Source organism: Rattus norvegicus, chromosome 5 (assembly GCF_036323735.1).
Source record: "Rattus norvegicus strain BN/NHsdMcwi chromosome 5, GRCr8, whole genome shotgun sequence".
Taxonomy (NCBI): Eukaryota; Metazoa; Chordata; class Mammalia; order Rodentia; family Muridae; genus Rattus; species Rattus norvegicus.
In genome coordinates this window covers 131746938-131766035 of record NC_086023.1, presented here as the reverse complement: position 1 = coordinate 131766035, position 19098 = coordinate 131746938, and the positions used below count along the sequence as shown (strand labels likewise).

Here is a 19098-nt window from a genome sequence, read left to right as displayed (position 1 = left end):
ACTTCTTCTTGTTCTTTGGCGAGAAGAAAAGGGTTTCTAACTCCAGCAAGCAGGAGAGAGGCACAGGGGTGTGGGGGGAAGAATCTAAGGAAGGACCTTTACTCAGTGTCAGATACTGTATGGACACTGTTACACTTAATCCTCATTATAAATGTGGGAAATGGGCACTAATGGCTCCTATTTTGCAAATGATAGCGATCTAGAAGTCTAAGGAGGCCAAATCCCTTCCCCAGAGCCACACGGTGAGCAGGATGAGCAGGGATTCACACTTAAGACGAGTTTAATTTAAACTCAGGCTACTCGCGATAAGCTCTATTCTCTCTGGCCTTTCAGCCTTATTGGTCGGGCTGAGCCTCACAGAGAAGGACATCAGACACCTTTACTGTGCTCAGGAGGCAGGGACTGTGACAGAGAAGGCTCAGTTCCTCCTCTCCAGAAGGCTGGACTGATAAGAAACCTGCTAGAATAGCTACCTTAGAGGCTTCTGGGAAAAGCCCTGTAAGACCACATCACTGAGCTTCTGAGGGCCCTGAGAGATGTGGAAACTTCTGTGTGAATCACGTTAAATGGGCCTGAAGCCCAGCCCCAGGGTTTGAAGGACCCTGGAGCTCAGGATTTTACACAGGCATGGGGGAGTGGGAGGTGAGAAGGGGCCCCTTCATAGCAGCTTTTAGGAAGCTCTAACATCTTTCCATGAGCCTCTACACATAGCAATCTGCATGTTCCCCTCTTCTCTCGGTTCCCTACCAGTTCTAAGTAGTGCTCTGGTTGGTGGTACTGTGCTTTAACCTGTTTTCTGTTGCGACCAGATTTTACCTGGAGATAATTGGAGAAGGTCCAGTATGGAGTAGCGGGGATGCAGGTTCATGCAACAACGTGAATGTAAAGAGAGGTGTTTGTGCTTAGCATTTTCAGAGTGCTTGCTCATCTGGGAAATGCAGCAAGTGAACTTACCTCATGAGTCTTCAGAGAATCCGGTAAGGCAGAGGATTTGCAGGCATCTGGTGCAACACCTGGCATGCTGCATGCGCTCACCAGACATTTGTCAAATGTACGACTAGGTGCCTAGCAAACACAATCTCCAACTTCCCTGCTTGGTTCTCTTTCTGTTTAGAACAATAAGCTGTGATTCTCCAAGGCAGCCTTCCGGTATGTTACTGAAGCACAGTGACAAGACACAAGCTTGTCATGTGCCCTGTCTGTTGTCCCTGTTGGAAAGGACGGGAAACGCTCCTAGCTAAAGGAGTCTCCTGTACAGGGAGCTAGCATCCTCAAAGTGTGCAATACCCTTCCTCTGTGGGCCTCAGCATCCCAATAGTTTGCAACTGACTGACTGCAGCTTTGGAGAGCAAATTCACATCGGCGGTGTTTCAGAACCTCTGAAATAAAGAGCAAGCTTCCATTGCCCCCAGAATAACCAGTGGGTGAGAATCAGCCAGAGACTAGCAAGTCCCTCCCCACCTTTTCCCCACTTTTTTTTTTGCATAGTTGTCTTACCCTCTTTGTCAGAAATGCACAGGATTGTGGCCAGGTCTATCCATGTGGGATCTAGTCTGAAGCAGAAGTAGGCCAGATTACTTGGATAGGCTAATGGCCTTGAGATGGAAGGACCAGTAGACTCCATCTGGTTCACTTGTCTGCTTGAGGCTATCTTCCTCCTCCACGCTGAGAACCTTTCTTTACCAGCTTCATGTCTTAGGTATGACCTCATCCAAGAGCACTGCAGAGGAGCCGAGCTTGCCGAGACCTCCACAAGGGCCAGTAACAACCCCTGGACAGTCTTTCCTTGTGTGTTTTGCCAACATGGAGAAGCAGACTGTTGCAAGCCTATACAGTCTACCTTATAGTGCATTTTTCCCTCTAAGGAATGCTAGACATCGAGATGGTCAGTATGCTATGATTCACAGATACTTTATGTTCTTGTGTCTGGTGTTTACTGATATTTTACTGTGAACTCCATTATCTGACAGAATTGTAACCTGCCTCCTGTTAATTCTTTCCAGAGCCACAGACCAGGGTGCTGCTGCAGAGCCTCCAGCTTCAAATCCAGCATTCCCCTAAGGAAGGGGACCCTTCTCCCTCCAGGAAAGACGACCATTCATACTCTGGTTGAATTCCTCTGCTAATGAGGAGCTCACTGCCTTCCAAGGGAACTCATGGTTGGCTGCTCTGTTTAATAGAGCACTTTCTCCAGCATGAGCAGAAGCTTGTCTTACTGAGTAGTAGTCCCTGGATTTGACCGAATTACCTCTGGGCAACGCAGCATGAATTTACTTCTTTAGTCCCATGATGTCCCTTAAACATTGTTTTCCCATCTCTACCCTACACTTTTTCCTTGCAAATGTGTATTTTCTACTACTACTACTACTACTACTACTACTACTACTACTATTATTATTAGTGTTGTTGTTATTGTTATTATTATTATATTTACATCCTTCCACTTTTTTATCTCAAAAAGAAAACATCTCTACTCCCCTTGTTCGCCTCTAATGACAGGTGATTCCCACACACCCCTCCATATTGGTCATCTTTCAAGTGATCATAGCTGTTATTTAATGAGAACAGATGTTTCCCACACCTAAGTTCATCAAATTGTCCTAACTGTTTGAGTGAGAAGGTATTACTATTCCCATCTTACAAGTCAGAGACCTGGGCTTCACAGAGGTACAAATGACTGTTCTGTATTATATAGATGTTAAAACATAAAACAGGGTTTGAATTCAGAATCAGAACGTGAATTGCCTGTCTCCAAGTTTCAACCCGGGTTCTAATCCGTCCACAGGGTTTTAAAAAAAAAACACAGTGCCTATGCACAGCTACAACAGATGGATGTGGAAGAAAGCAGATCTAAGCTGCAGCCTCATTTTATGCAACCCACCTCTGTCCACGTTATCTAAAACGATGCTGTCATTTCCAAAGCTGCCTCGCAGTTGAGCCAGGTGAACTCGTAAGCTCCTCACCATTCTGACACGGGAACTGCAGAGCCCTCAAGTCTTGTCATTCTTCTGCATCTTCACAGAGCCCCTGACCTCAAAAGGTTAATTCTAATTTGGGGTTAGCCAGTTGTCCTCCAAGGAGTAGGAAACCAAGAGGAAAGGGTGTCAAGAACACTCCAGGGAACAGAAGAGCTGCACAAACCACTTTATTTGGGCAATAGAAACTCAGGAAGGTTGCTATGTACACAATGGAACATTCATAGCGAACTAACATATGGTTCTTTGTTACCATTTCTGAAAACCAGTATGTGAAAGAGAAAACAAGCTTTGCTCTTGACTTTTGCAATAAACTTTGAAAATCTCCATCTCAAACACAAAGACTGTTTAAAGACTGTGCAGAAGGCCCTATCTCCCTGGAGCCTCCCTCCCTCTCCCTATCTCCTAATCCTCGTTTCCGGGAGGTCATTTTAATTAGCAGGCTGTCATGGTGACTCAGCCTGCTGCTTCCACAGACAGGAAGGGAGTAGACTCCCCTGGACCCATTCATCACACAAAGGCACTTTAAGCTTCAGGAAAATGCACACTATTTGGCTTGTCTCCCCTTGGGAATTGCTTCTGCTGTCATTGTCTTTTATCACCTCACCTGCCTCCAGTGCACTCCTTTGTCTCCTGTAGCCCCCTTACCTGGTAGTCACCTTGTTCTCATTGCAGATTATCAGTGCTCACCTTCCTAGATCCTTGTCACCAGGGATTGCAGACCTTAGTCACAGCAGTTCTTGGGAATGAATGAGCTATGCTTTTTGTTTGGGGAGCTAGAAATTCAATTAAACTAGCCAGGAAGTTGAAAAATCGCTTTCAGAACAGCTTTCTGAAGTTACATGCTGGGGCTTGAGGGAGCGAGAAAGCTTATAGATACGACCGTATTTTTCAGACCACTCTGATTTCAAAAATTCTGCCCCGTTGTTCCCAAAGGCGTGTTTGCCATTGTTTTGCATGGGTGTTTTTGTTGCTTTGGATCAGAAAATATGGAGGCTGAACTCCTAAACTAGAAACAACTGCAACCTGTTTTAAGTGAAGTCATTCGGATCATGACTCTGTGACTTTAAAATGTGAAGAGGGGCTACCAGGGAACTGCCCATGGGGTCTCTTGAGAGGGGTGTATAGGTTTGCCATGGCAGATAAAACCTGTGCTGACCTGATTCCATTCTCACATTCTGTTCGGCCCCGAGTTGAAGGCTCACAATTGATTTCCCATTGGTAAAAGGGAAAAATCGATGATAAAATTTCTCTTTTTCCCTGACTCTCTTTCACTAGCTTGTGCATTATCCTGAAAACCCCTGCCTTGGAAACCAGGAAAGGGCACTTAATTTCATGCCCCAGCAAGAAATGCATGTTCCTGTACCCACGATGCCTCCTGGCGCCATGTCTTTAAAAGGGGTTTGATGGGTCTTTGTGGTTCAGTGAGTTCTTCTTGTCCCCTTTGCCAATGGGGAAATTGCTGGTTGAGCCCCGCAGGGGTGGGTGCTTGCAAGGAAGGGCTTTTTCTTTCCTGTAAAAGGGAAATAACAAAGAGAAGACAGCGCATACACACACTGTAATGAAGTCACCTGTGTGCATGTCCGTCTCCCCCATTTGACAGGGACCTCCTAAGTACAGCAGCCTTGCCACCTTCTTCTCTATGTCCCCAGAGCCCAGTCCAGGTCAGTTTAAAGCAGTCATGGTATCCCAGTGACCATCTGTAGGACCGATGGCTGGGTAGCCAATGGATAGATGAATGGATGTATTGACTGCTTCCTTTTGGGCCTGGAGAAAGTTTAACTCTTTTACAGCTTCAATATGGTTGGCATCTTGCCACTTCCATTCCAACTCATTCAACATGTTACATATGGGAAGGGGATGGGAACACAAAAAAGGCTATAGCTTGGAAACCTGGTCTATAGCCTTGGAAGAAGGCTAACAGGATGATGCTATCTGTCTTGGGCCCCCAATGGACTTGGGAAATCCTTTTTGAATAAGAGAAGAGAGGGAGGGAGAGAGAGAGGGAAGGAGAGAGAGAGAGAGAGAGAGAGAGAGAGAGAGAGAGAGAGAGAGAGAGAGAGAGAAAACTCAGGAGGGCTGTGACATTATTCCATAATTTCCTGTATGCCCACCAAGGACTTCAGGATTTCAGTTTTATTACTCAGTACAGCTTAATCACAGCAATTCTGTCTTCTTGGCATGCTTGGAGAGCAGAAATAAGTCTGTTTTGCCTCTATGTTCCAGTATTGACTACCCAGCACCCAGCACCCAGCACCCAGCACCCAGCACCCAGCACCCAGCACCCAGCACCCAGCACCCAGCACAACAATCTTACCCCTGTCATTCAGTGGACTTGTTCACATAAGAGAGAATGAGCTCTGGGGGAGTAGGAACCTATCCTATTCACTGCTGTATTTTACCTCATTTGATGCCTTCTTTGTTTTATTTTTGACTGACAAATTGATTTATGTAATCACCAGATTAACTTTTTTTTTCTCAGTGGGAATACTGGTCTTAATTTTAAGCTTCAAAGAACTGCTCTGAATTCCCAAGTTGGTTGAATTCAGGAGTGTGTCCTTGGGCAAGGAACTGAACTTCTCTGAACTTCACTTGTACAATGAGCATAAACTATTCCAGTCTTCCAACAGTGTGGTGTATTTAGATGAGAGAATATGATTGACCATCCTAGGTGTCTTCCCTTCCTTCCTGTCATCTGTTGATTGTGGTTCCAGAGACTCTGGACATGCCATAGGCACAGACAGACATTGATGCTGTTCTCAATGTGTTTAGGTTTAGCGGAGCCCATACCTGTGCAAAACAACCGCTCAAAATGAAGATCACAACAAGAAGTAGAGAATGCCAGAAATAGAAATGGAGTGAGTGGGCTTCTGAATTAGGAGTAACAATGTGGCTTGTGGCCAGTATGCTCTAACCTTGGCCTAACAACCTTTGTTTATGGTTGATGAGTGACAACCCAAGTGAAGATGGAGTGCACACACACACACACACACACACACACACACACACACACACACACACGACACATAGCTTTGACATATCTTTAGCTCCCAGCCACAGTGCCTGAAAACATGTTCCTTAGAGCTGGCCAACATGAGGAGACTTTCTAGTACAGATGACATGGGCCTAGACCTCATGCTCAAGTCCTTTTTGGGTTATCTGGTTAGGACTCTTCCATAGGGTAAAGAGCTTGAAGAAGCTTTGTGCCCTCCTCCCTCAATTCTACTACTGTCTTAGGTATGCAAGTTCTGTGCTTGCACTAAGGATTCAGGAATGAGCTTGTCTAGTGGAGAAGTCAGAGCTACAAAGATGGCAGACAGGATAGCACATCACAGGAGGACAGGAGGTGTGTATGAATTGCCACTAAGAGCCCAGCTGAGGAGACTGTCTTAAGCAGGAAGAGGGACAGGGAAACAGGATGCATCCATCATCTGGATCAAATGTTGATGAGTTAGTATGACTTCAGCATCTACAAAATGAAAGGGAGAACATTCCAGTATGAAGGAAAAGAAGAACAAGATATAGAGGCAAGAACATGGACAACATATGCAGGCTGACTCATAGGGACAGAAGTGGTTACTCTCAAGGTACTCTCAAGGTCTCAGGGTATGGTAGGAGGCAGAATATCAAATTTAAAAGTACTGCTTAAGGTCTGGTGTAGCAAGAAGAGGTGTTGGAGTATTATTCTGAAGCTCAAAGGAAGCCATGAAGTGTTGTGAGTGAGGACATATCTGCTCTGACATGTAATTGTGGATAACTACTTATACTGTTAAATGTTGTTCTGTTTCCCATGTTATCAACTGGAGTTCCTGATGGGCTTATGCTATCTATGATCCTCCAGTACTCAGCACAGGCCTAACACAGAATGTATTCCTGTACACATAGATCATGATGGCATTATGTAGTAGCCAATGTTCCTGGCCTGTGGCAGAGCCTGTGTCTACCTGGTCAAGGCAAGTTTAACTACGGGCTCATGCCCTGCTCACCCACAGATGTAGTCTTTACCCAACCTTTTTCCCTGTTTGATTTTATCACCTTTAGTTCTAGCTCTAAGGGACATGACACTGTGGTTAAAAGTAAATCTAGGGTCTCTGCTTTACTATCAATGCTAAGCCTGAGCTCCCAGGCCTACATTGCTGCCTTTCCCCAGGACTCCTTCCTGAGGGGCGGCCCAGCACCCCAGAATGTGACAGGCTTCCACCAGCTTATGGGTAGAAACTGACATATGGCAATTATGCATGGAGATGGGAGAAAACAAAGATTAATTTTGAGTCAAAACATGTAATTTTCCTTTACAATCAGAATTGCTCTTTCACTTAAGCTCTTTGATGCTTGGTTGAAAAGAATACAAAAGAGGGAAGCATTCAAATCCCAAAGGAGTCAGCAATCTGGGGAATGAATTCATTCTGAAAGGACTACTTACCAATTTGGAGTTGGGTGGGACTCACAGAGGCTCAACCAGGCCCAGAAGCAGGGATATGGGGATTTGCTTTTCCTATCTTAAGAGTGGATACATTTGCCTTAAGTCTTCCTGTGGCCTAGTGAGGAAATAAGTCTTTGCTGAAAAGGACCTCAAAGCTCAGTGTTGGGGTGCAGAAGCTCTTAGGAGGAAACCTGCCCTCCATCGTGCTCAGTTTAAGCCCCCTCTCAATCTGGGCAGACCTCTCTTGACTGAGGCTGAATACCCCACAGAGGGGTCAGGCCCTGGGCTCAATTTCTGCCTCTGACCCTTCTGCTCCCTGGGTCTCAATGTCCTTGCCTGCCATGCTCCTGGATGTCCCTTCCAAATTGCATTACTTCACTGAATCTGTGATCATGACATTTACAAATAAAAAAAAATGGTGAAGGATGAAGATAATTTTTATGCAGGCTGACAGAGGACCCCAAAGAGATAATCCCTAAATTAACTTGTAAATGAGATTCTAAGAATTCTTTTGAGTTTTACAAAGCTTTAAATGTTTAAGAACTTTAGCCAATCAAGAGTGACTTCTAAAGAGTGAACTGAGAACTTTCCTCTGGAGGTGAACTCCTCAAAGGCAGGGTCATACCTTAATCACCAATTCATCCCAGACACCCCCCACCCCCACTCCCCGAGCTGGGTGCAGCATGCTGTCTTCCACAAGTCTATGAATGGAAGAATACATGGGTGTATATATACCCCCATAAAGTCTGTGCAAGGCAGGCTGGTACTGCACAGAGATAGAGAAGAAACAGAGATAACCCTCCTGTAGGGGTTTGTAATGCTTACATAAAGGTATTATGGTAGATATAAAGTCTCCAGATGATCTGTTCCCAATATAAGACTGGGTGTCATTGGAGCATAGGCTGTGAAGATTGAATTATGGAGTCTAGGCCAGCCCAACCAGCGAGTCAAAGAACATGGCTATCAGAAACTGACAGAAATCAAAAATTATGAAAACATTTGGGGGTATCTACTGTATGCTAGGAACTATCCCAAACTTGTATCTAATCTTCAGAACCACATTAAGTTGTTGCTATTATTTCTGTTTAATAGGCAGGTATAAAAAGGCCTAAAACCCCATCATATTCCTGAGAGACGGAGACAGTCCACTGATGGAGCTCTATCGCAGTAGAGTTCAGGTGGCTTTGGAAAATGAAACACTCTCTGTGCTATCGACATCGCGACATCAGGAAATCTTCTGTTCCTTTCTGGGTCTCCTTTTCTTAAAGTGCAAGACAAGACATACATGAACTAAATAAGATCATGTACACAAAGTGCTTCATACACTAAGTAACGGTGATTTACATTTTATTAGTAGTAGTAGTGGGGGATGGAGGAAGGTTCATGGTGCTAAACTCCTGAGGTATCAAAGTGCATAGTTAACATCAATGAAAAGAATGGTCTGGCAGGAGTAGAGAGTTGGACATTGCCACATCATTCCAGGAGGTTGGGCTATTAGGGGAACAGGAGAGGAGGCCCAGAGGTAGGGTACTGCTACCACATTCCAGATGCCACTGGATGTCATTGCCAAGATGCTCATTGACTGCTTTACCAGAACACATGGGAACTCCCAGCACTTCCAGTGGCTGTTCATCCCTCAGACAAGATGGATGCTCCCATCCTAGTCTTCTCTCCTCCTTGGATCTACAAGTGGGTCCATCAGAGGAGTGAGATGGAACTTCTTAAAGATGTGTCCTCTGTAACCTAAACCTTTGAGTGTTGAGGGAAGGAGCTATCATAGACTGTGGGGATTCTTGTACACCTAGCACTAGTGTTTGAATTTACATCTCACAATGACCTAAGAAGTATGTATAACAGTACATTATTTTCAGATTAGGGGACTCAAGAAGTGGAGTTCATTTGGAACCCTTGAGGATGAGTTATCATGTGGTATGGAATATGTAAACAGCCAGGCTAACTTAGACCAGTAGCTGATCTTGGCTTCCCAGCAACACACCATCACTGGACATTCCTAGTGTGGATCAGAAATGAGGTGGCCCACCACTGAGATAGGGTATCACCTGGCAATACTGTTATGAAGACTCTGTGGAATGGAGCTCAAAGATAAAGTTTACTGCCTACAGAAAGTGGACCCTGAGGCATCATTCAGCCTGACCAACCCAGGGAGTCAGGGGACTGACTTGCCCTGGACCATGGTAAATTGGTTGGCAATCTGGGATGATATTCCAGAAGTTGGAGGGGATGAAGTTTCATGAATGCCCTATGCTTAGGAAACCTTCCAGACTCACACTGGTTTGAATCCATACAATGGCAGAGCTGGGGTTGCCCTTCCTGTAGCACAGGTAGGAAGTTAGAGGTCATCAGAAAGTTAGTCCTAGTGAAGCAGGACCCAAGCCCATTTGCTTGTCTGTACCACTTACCGAAGTCTTGGCATTGGGATTGTCATCTTCTCAACAAGGGAGTTCAGCCTGTAATAATCTAGAAATGTTCTTGCTACGTTCCGTCCCAGTTTCATATCTGCAGGTGTGTGTTAAGAAGCAGCTTTGAAAAGAGACTGAAGCAGGGTGAAAAGAGGCCTACTTGTAAAAAATAAAACAACAGCGATAAAGATGATGGCATAACTCCCCACTCTAGGGTTTTGCTGTGTCTTGTCTTATTGGTCTTCATCAACCTTCAGCAATAATTATGATTCTTGTTTCACAGACCAAGAAATTAAAGTGTACAGAAGTGGAGGATGGGAGTGAGCATTGGGGTCAAAGTAATTCTACCCCCAAATCTGTGCACCTAGATTGTAAATATAATTGGGATATTCCAGTCCAGCCTCATGTTGTCTAGAATGAAACCCAATGAGCAAGACTCAAAGCCAGGCAAGCTACCCTTTGCTGTTTTTAGATCAGGGCTTGCCTGGACTTCAGGATCCAGGAACTCTCTTGAGAGAAATCTCAGGAAATCTCTTTGACTCTAAATAGAATCCCATTTCACCTTGCTATTTGACAAATAATGAAGCTCAAGGGTATAGATTTATATCCTATTTATCAAGTCATAAACTCTCCAGGGAAGGAGAAAGCACCAGTTCTAAACTGGTGTTAACACCATGGAATCAATTAATATGACAGTTTTGTATCTGCCTATGCCTCACATCCACATCTCTGGATTTCTCTGGTATTTCCTTTCCCTGAAGGGCCTCCCTGACTCTCTTTCAGCTAACATACAGCCATGTGTTCTCCAATTAGCTAGTTCCTCTTTATTAGATTTTCCAGGATCTTCCCTGCTGTCATCCCAGGGCTGAGAGTGTTGTCCTTGCTCCCCACCTTCATGGCTTTAGAACTGATCTCATTCAGAGTGTGTATCATTTCTTACAGGGTGAAAATTGTTTACTCACAGTAGTTCCTCCACTAGCCTCCATCAGCTCCAAACATCCAACTGTCACCCTTCCTAACAAAACTTCTCATCCTATGATTATGTTCACCTCTTTCCCCCAGAATAGGTCAGCATCACCTGTCTCCTGGACCATCATCATCCTGTTTGGGCCTTCTGTCTCAGAATAGCCCCCTCTAGGATGTTTTCAATGATGAAGTCAGAAGCTATATTATCTATTCCAGATCTGATGGTATCACTCAGTGACTGAAATTCTTCAGTATCTTTCAATTGCCTTCATCTTACAGATTTCTGATACAATTTGCAAATCTGTTCTGACTGAAATTCTTCAGTATCTTTCAATTGCCTTCATCTTACAGATTTCTGATACAATTTGCAAATCTGTTCATAGCTTGGCCCTTGGTTATGTTCTTAGCCCATCTCTTGCCACCTCCTACCTCCTTTTGCACTTCCCCCTTCTAATCCTATAGCCAGTAGGTCTTGGTTCATCATACATCCCACTAGACCACATGCCATGAATTCCTAACAAAACCAGCTCCTTCTCAGCCTTCAGACCTTGGTTCAGTTATTACTTCAGTGGTTATATTGTCCTTGGTGCCTGTGCTGGGGTAGGGTCCCTACTAGGTTTCCCACAGCATCTTTGCCAGTCAGATTACTCAGCAATATTGCATTCCAACCAGTTCTTCTTTTCAATAGCCCCTCTGGCCTATACAATCTATGAGACAGAGACCATCTCTACTTGATTCATCTAAATAACCTATGTGCTTGCCTGGTAGTAGCATGAAAAGCACATGCACAGGCACATGTGCACACACACACACACACACACACACACACACACACACACACACACACCACCACCACCACCACACAAATGAGTAATGACAACCAATAACTAAGCAGTGTTTAGTTTATGCTAAGCAATCTCATAACAATCTAGCAAGAAATGTCTATTATTGTTCCCATTGCTCAGATACAATAAGTGATTTCGCCCAAGGCTGGATACCTTATAAATAATAGAACTGGGGTTTAAACCTAGGCCTTGCCTCTCTGGGACTTGCACCATTTCACGGTTGCATCCATCTTTCTCTTACCTAATTAACCATCTGGAACCTAGCTCTATTGGAGCACTATTCACAGCCCTGACCCAGGAACACATAGAGCTGATACAGGGGAATATGCAGAGAAATAGCAGCCAGAGGCTAGTCCAAGAGAGTCTCTGGAGAAGGCCTGCTTCTAGCTGGACTATAAAGACTGGGCAGCTGAAGATGCCTTTCAGAAGGCAGTAGCAAGAGTATAGAAATGCATTTCCATTCACACATGCATATGAACAAGTATTTTCTTCATCTTTCTTGGGGTCTGCTAGTGAAGGAACTTATTCAATGACACACAGCTGATAAGGGTAGAATCAGGAATCAAATCCAGGCAAGTCCGATTCCAGACTATGAGTTTCCACTGCCTTGGGCTGTTTCTCAACTTGAAGGCACCTTTTCTGTCAAAGCCTGAGTCATCCCAGGTCAGAATGGGGTGGGAGGAGGAAGTACACCAGGCCCGTTGTTTATGACAGTGAGATGTAGTGCAGGCTTGCTGTGCTTCTGGGGCTGCCACCTGCTTTCTTTCTCTGGCTGTGTCTGACCTTCTCTGTCCCCTTCTCTGAAAAGTCCACAAGCTGGCACTGAGCGTGGCTTGTCTGCTGAGCAGCCCCCAGAGGCTGTCTCATGGCCAGGGCCTGCAGAGACAGGCTGACTGCTTGAACCCAGACAGTCTTTAGTTGGCTTGGAAAGACCAAATCATGGATATGTGTGTTGAAAGAAATAGCTGCAGGGTAAGGGAGAAATGAGAGGTCCCTGTGGACTGAGCTGGTAAGTTTCAGCAGACATTTTTGGAAGCAGATGTGTCTAGCCCAAATTCTGGTTCTGCCACATGCTATGGATAGCAGATTTTAATTTCCAAAGATGTCTGCAACATTATCTCTGGTCTCACATGCTATTCTAATATGACCTTGATGCTCCTTCCATTGAAAGGCATAGTCTTATGTTCTTTCTCCTTGAATTTTTACTGACTTTTAAATGGCTTCTAACCAAAATAATAACACAGGTGGGAAGAAGTGACATTGTGAGACTTGTGTGGCAAAGTCAGATACAGCAAAGTAACTGCTTCTTGACTCAGGGAATACTTGAGCTAGGATCCCAAGCTTACAGATAAACAGAATGACCATCCCAGTGTCCTGGGACTATGCAAAGAAACCTAGAAAAGGCTCTTGGTCAGCCTTCAATTCTATATCTCTCTGACATTCCAGTACCAGTCACTGTTTTCCTACAACTGAATCAGACTGCACAAAAGACCCTCCCACTGAGAGTCACCCAAATATCTGACAGAGAACAAGAAAGGATACCCTTGTTTTAGGGGAAGAGTGTCTAACATAGATAGAGAACTAGACACTGAGTAACCTTGCACAAGCTACTTCCTATCCCTCAGCCATCCTTGTCTGTGAAATGCCTACCTCACAAGGTTGCTGGGCTGCACTGTGTGACTATATGTAATTGGTGAGTAGCACAGGGCTAGTTGAATAGCAAATGAATGAATGGATAGATGGATGAATGGATGGATAGATGAATGAATGGATGGGGGAGAAAGAAACCTAATCTCCTCCTTATTTTCTATATTGAGCCAGACCCAATCTTGTTCACCAACAACCTTGTCTACAAAGGATTTGGGCTGTTCCACACAGTACTTTTGGTGATCACTTTGGGTGGGTTCTGATAAAATGGCGGTTTTAAAAGGTAGTTTGGTCTTGTCTGCAATAGTTTTCTTGACCTTCTCCTCTCTAGCTGCGAAGCTTTATTCACTCCAGATTATTTCCTACACTGGCCCCGCCTGAGGGAAGGAACAGAACAAAGGTGAAGGACAGTAGAGATTGATGGAATATTTTCAATTAAAACAAGCTGTCCAGGAAGAAAGATTTAAGATCCGGGTAAAGAGAAGCAATAGTGTTCTTGGCTGGACCATTTTCAATATATTTCGATATTAAGAGAGGAAAAAACTGGAGTGAAAGCTCTCAACCATTCATTACTCACAGAAATCTCAGGATAATCTATATGTTGAAATTCTTTTGATCCTCAAGTTCAATTCATTTGCCTATTTTTCAAAGATGGCAGAGAGTGGTTGGCCAAAAGGGCAGATGGGGCTTGAACCCTAAAGCGCTGTGGATGGAGGATGGATTCAGCCAGGTGGGGTGCTTGGAAATTTGGACTCATCCAGTGACTTCTACCCACTACTATCCTGACACAGAGTCGCCCCAGCCTCCTATTTCTGGGGCTCTTTAACAGGTGCTTGGTGCTTAAATAGATTCTGTGATTTCCATCCACCCATCCACCCACCTACCCATCCATCCATCCATCTATCCATCTGTGCATTGATTCAAACATTTTTAGGTGTCTTCTCATGGGTAACTGCTGAGATACATATCAGGGATTGGGATAGATGAAGATGAATTAGAGAAATCCACTTTCAAGTCTAGAGGAGGAAACAAAGTACCTCAGTTAACTATTTACCAAGCAGGTGGTTAGTTACACAACCACCTTGACAAAAGTGGCTACTGTTTTTTAAAATGTGTTCTGTGCAATGCAGTTATTGTCACCAGTACTCCCCACAACCTAGCAAGACCAAAGCATGATACTGTATGTTTTTCATGGATAATAAAGTAGTAGTCAGGGTTTATGTTACTAACCCAGACTCTTATTCTTTGAAAGTGATGGAGGTGGCATCTAGCCCCAGGATCTCTGCATGTGTACACTGTTTTTTTCTCTAGAGGGTGACCATAAATCCAAGCACAAAATTCTCTCACCATGCAGAGGGAGGCTGACTTCCAAATGGAGAAACTGTAAAAGATTTCAGGGAAGGAAGCTAAGGTTTGAAGGACAAAAAGACAACATTAAAAGGGGGAAGGAGGTTGAGAATGCAGCCCAGTGGTGGACCACTTGCCTAGCATGTAGTGAGGGCCAGTGTTCAATCTTTTGTACTGCCAAAAAGTGGGGAGTGGTGGAGACACAAGTTAGCAGAGGCATGGGCATGACCAAGGATTATGATATGACAGGAAAGACAATAGAGAAGGTTGAAAGGCCACCTAACGGAAGTCCAGAGAGGAAGGTAAGGCTGGGATGCAGCAGGGGCCGGATGCACCAAGGCTTTAACAGAAATATAAACTTCTGTTCTAAGGACTGTAGAGACAATTTAGTAGTTAAGAGTGCTGGCTACTCTTCCAGAGGATCCCAGTTAGAATCCTAGTACCTACATGATGGCTTATATCCATCTGCAACTCTAGTTCCAGGGGAGATGACGATACTTAGTGAAAGCTAACAAGCACCCCCATGTTTGTGGAGCTTACATTCTAGCCACAGGGGACAAGAAGGTGCTAAGCACTGAGACAAAGAACAGGGGATAAGGCAGTACAAGGCAGGAAGCAATTGCAGCATCAAACAACGTGGTCAGGAGGGACTTCAACAAAATTGTGGCCATTGGCAATGCAGTTGGAGGAACTGAGGAGCTGGTCAATCTGAGGATGAGGCTCCTCATCAATAGCAAGACTTATAAAGTCAGCTGGTCATAAGTGAGCCACAGCGATGCACCCCTCTATGTACACACATACTGGTACATGGCAGTTTCTAGCTCTCAGAGCTCAAGTCTTATAAACCTCCCTCCTCCTCTCTGGAACCTTTTCCTGGTCCTTCCCTTACTGCCTGTCCCACAGCTCTGCTGCCTTCCCTTCACTCTCTTCAGCTTCACCAACATCATCACATGGCCAACCCTGTCCTGTCCTGTCCTACCCTGCTGTGTGTTAAGGTCTCCCCCCATCTCATTTCCTCTTCCCCTCGGTGTGTCCCACATGCAGCTCCACTATCTACCCCCATTTTGCTGATGAAACGTCACATGACATTTTTTCCTATGAGACATCAGGTATTGGCCCCAAAGGAAGACTCAAGGTCATTCCCTCACTCTCATTTATATGTTTGTTAAATGTGACCATACATCAGACACTGTCCTGAATGGCTTCTTGGCCTTTTGGCTATCAAGTGCAGACACTATCCTGAGAGTATCAAGCTTCATGACAGTCTCTCCTGGTGTCACGTTGCCTCCAAATCAGAAAGCTTAACATCTACCTGCCTTCTATCTACAAACCTTCACTTAAACGCCTTCCTCTGCTCACACTGCTATCCCTGCCAGCGGGAGGATTAATTCTGCAGAGGGCTATGCCGAAGACAAGCCATTTCTCTTTGGTGAGACTGACAGCACTGCTAGAATATTAAGAAGCAGCTATCTGGGGCCCTGTAGGTAAAGCCTGGAGAACAACGTGACTCCGAGAAAGCACCTTTTGTTTCTGCTTCCCTTGCCATTCCTCCTACAAGGTCAGATGGGAGCATGACCAACCAGATGAGTCCTGCTCTGAAGTAAGGGTGCGGATTGCAGGTATAATCATAGAGGCCTTTGCAAATGCTCTAAGGTCTCCCAGACATCCTTGAGAGTAGGAGGCCTAAGAAATGAGAAGGCAGGAAAGGGAGGGAGGGAAGTGGTGGGGGGCAAACAAACTTGAAAGATGCAAATAGACAAGAAGCTACTCAGAGAAACTCATCAGGATGAAGCTGGGAGATAAGGAAAGAAAGCTAATACAGGGGATGAGATAGAGCAGGGATTGAAAACTGAAGGAACATGGGGTCAGCACTGAGATATGGAAAAATAGGAACAGTGACAGAAAGAGAGATAATATGACTGGAAAGCCATATATACAGACAATAGGGAGGAGGGAGGGCAGAAGGAAGGAGGCAGATGAGGGGACAGGAAGGGAAAGCAGGAAGCAGAGGACAGATGCAGTGTGAGAGACAGAGAAACAGTGGGAAGTGGTGGACAGAGAGGAGGGAAGGTTTACTGAGGAAAGTCAGGTCCCTGAGAGGTGCAGGTGTCCCCATCCCTACCATCATCAGGAGGCAGGCCAACCTGTGACTAGGGGGAAGGTGATGGCAGCCCACAACAATGAGTTAGAGTTCAGGATAAACAGGAGACTCCTTATCAGTTTCTATTTGTCATTGGAACAAATAATCATAAACGAGGTGACTTAAAATACCAAACGTGCAATTCTTGCAGTTCCAAGGCCCAGAGTCCAAAGTTTTCTGGGCTGAAGAGAAAGTGTTGCCAGGGCCGCACTTCCTCCGGAAATTCCAGAAGAGAGATCCTTCGATTCTTGTGGCTTTGGGCATTCCATGCCTTGTGGCTGTATCTCTGCAGGCTCTGTCTCCTTGGTTCACAGGTTCTTCCTTAGCTCACATATATCATCTGTCTTTTTGTCTCCCTCCTATACAGATCCATGTGATGCCCTGTAGGGCCCACTCATTAAGATAGGATGTTCCATATATCAGTGAGTGCATACCCTGTGTGTCCTCTTGGATCTGGATTACCTCACTCAGGATTTTATAGTTCCATCCATTTGCCTGCAAAATTTATGAAATCATTGTTTGTTAATAGCTGATTAGTACTCCAGTTTATAAATGTACCACATTGTTTGTCTCCATTCTCTGTTGAGGGACATCTGGGTTGTTTCAAGGTCCTTTGAAGAATTGTTGCCCCAGCATAGAGGGATACTAGAGGGATGAGGTGGGAGTGGGTGAGTGGGTGGGGGAGCCACCCTCCTAGAGGCAAAGGGGAAGGGGGAATGGAATGGGGGGTTCTGGAGGGAAGACCGGGAAGGGGGACAATATTTGTAAGATTATTATTTTAGTTTAGAAAAATATACAGAAAATAAGAAAAACCAGAGAGGATGCTTCTACCCTAACGTGGCAGCAGTGGCAGCAGCTCCCCTTCCTTCCTCCCTTGTTTGGTGTTTTGAGACAGGGTTTCTCTGTGCAGCCCTGGCTGTCCTGGAACTTGCTCTGTAGACCAGGTTGGCCTTGAATTCAGAGGTCTGCCAGCCTAACTGCTGAGATTAAAGGTGTGTGCAATCACCATAGTCCAGGTCAAGACTCTTTTTAAAAAAGACATTGTTTTTTTTTTAGAGAAATATTTATTATGTACAGTGTTCTGCCTGCATATATGCCTACACACCAGAAGAGGGCATTGTATCTCATTACAGATGGTTGTGAGCCAGCATATGGTTGCTGGGAATTGAACCTCAGGACCTCTGGAAGAGCAGGTTCATTTGAGCCATCTCTCCAGCTCCAGTTCAAGACTCTTAATGAAGGTAAGATAGCTGTATCCTCCATGCAACCACACTGGTAAAAGAGTCCAGCCAACAGGAGAAACTCTTTCCAGGACAGAAAGGAACTAAAAATGAGGTGACATGCAAAGAGACATGATGGAGGAGAGCTTTTGAGAGAAGTACAAAGCAGTTTGCAGGTCTAACCCAGGGGATGGTGCAAGGGCTAAGACCCTCACACCACAAATATACTGGGTCTTTTTGTTGTTGTTGTTGTTTGATTGATTGTTTGTTTTCTATTTTTTGTTTTTTGAGACAGAGTCTCACAATACATCCCTGGCTCATGTCAAACTCATGCTGTAGATGAAGCTGGCCTCTTAATTACAGGTATCAACCTGACTGTCTTCCACATGCTAGGATGAAAGTTGTGTACCACCTTGCCTGGCATGTTGTAAATTGGTTTTTAGTCTACTATTTTTGATTCCTTCCTTCTACCCCTCCTTCCTTTATCCCTACCCCCCTCTTTCCTTGGTGGGGTTATTACTGTTGGTTTTCTGCATGTAGAATGTCCTGGGTTGGGTGGTGCTTTGCCTCTGAGCTATTGCTTAACCTGGTTGAGAAAAACTGTATCTTACTCCATAGCTGAAGCAAAGAGAAATAGCGCAATCATTGCAGATATGACTTCGCACTGGCCACTTCCAAGGCCTTTAGGTACACAGACTGCTGACAAACCAGAGGACTAATCCCAGATGGCACATGTGCTGTGTGAAACAAGTGGACATGAATCACCACTCTTGGGAGACCTACAGAGAAAGTAGCTACTTTAGACTCCAGCATAGCACACATGCTCAAACTGACTTTGCTGCTAGAAAAGTTGAGGGGAAAGTACACTAGGAATCCTGTTAGGAAGTAAGCTCATCATTACAATCAGCCCCTAATTAGCAATGTTTGTAGACTGTTTCTGTAGAAAAGGTAACAATTACAGGTCTCAAGGATTGGGATCTAGGCGTTTTTAGACATCATTATTCTGCAACCCATTTGCCCTGAGTTCATCTTCTTAGTAAGAGCCAAGGATGAAGACTCTGGGGAGCATCAGGAAAAAACATCCATGTCCTTGCCTCCACGACTCAGCCTACTGA

At 44.8% G+C, this 19098-nt stretch overlaps 1 protein-coding gene across 1 annotated transcript in view; it reads right to left on the bottom strand.

Annotated features, from left to right (window-relative positions):
- Positions 1-3129: 3129 nt before the first annotated feature.
- The window catches only part of Agbl4 (AGBL carboxypeptidase 4), a 1279356-nt gene continuing 1263387 nt past the window's right edge, over positions 3130-19098 (bottom strand). Inside the window, 2 exon segments of the mRNA NM_001350232.2 lie at positions 3130-4488; positions 9819-9915. Coding sequence (NP_001337161.1) covers positions 4368-4488; positions 9819-9915 — 218 coding nt within the window. The 3' untranslated portion in view covers positions 3130-4367.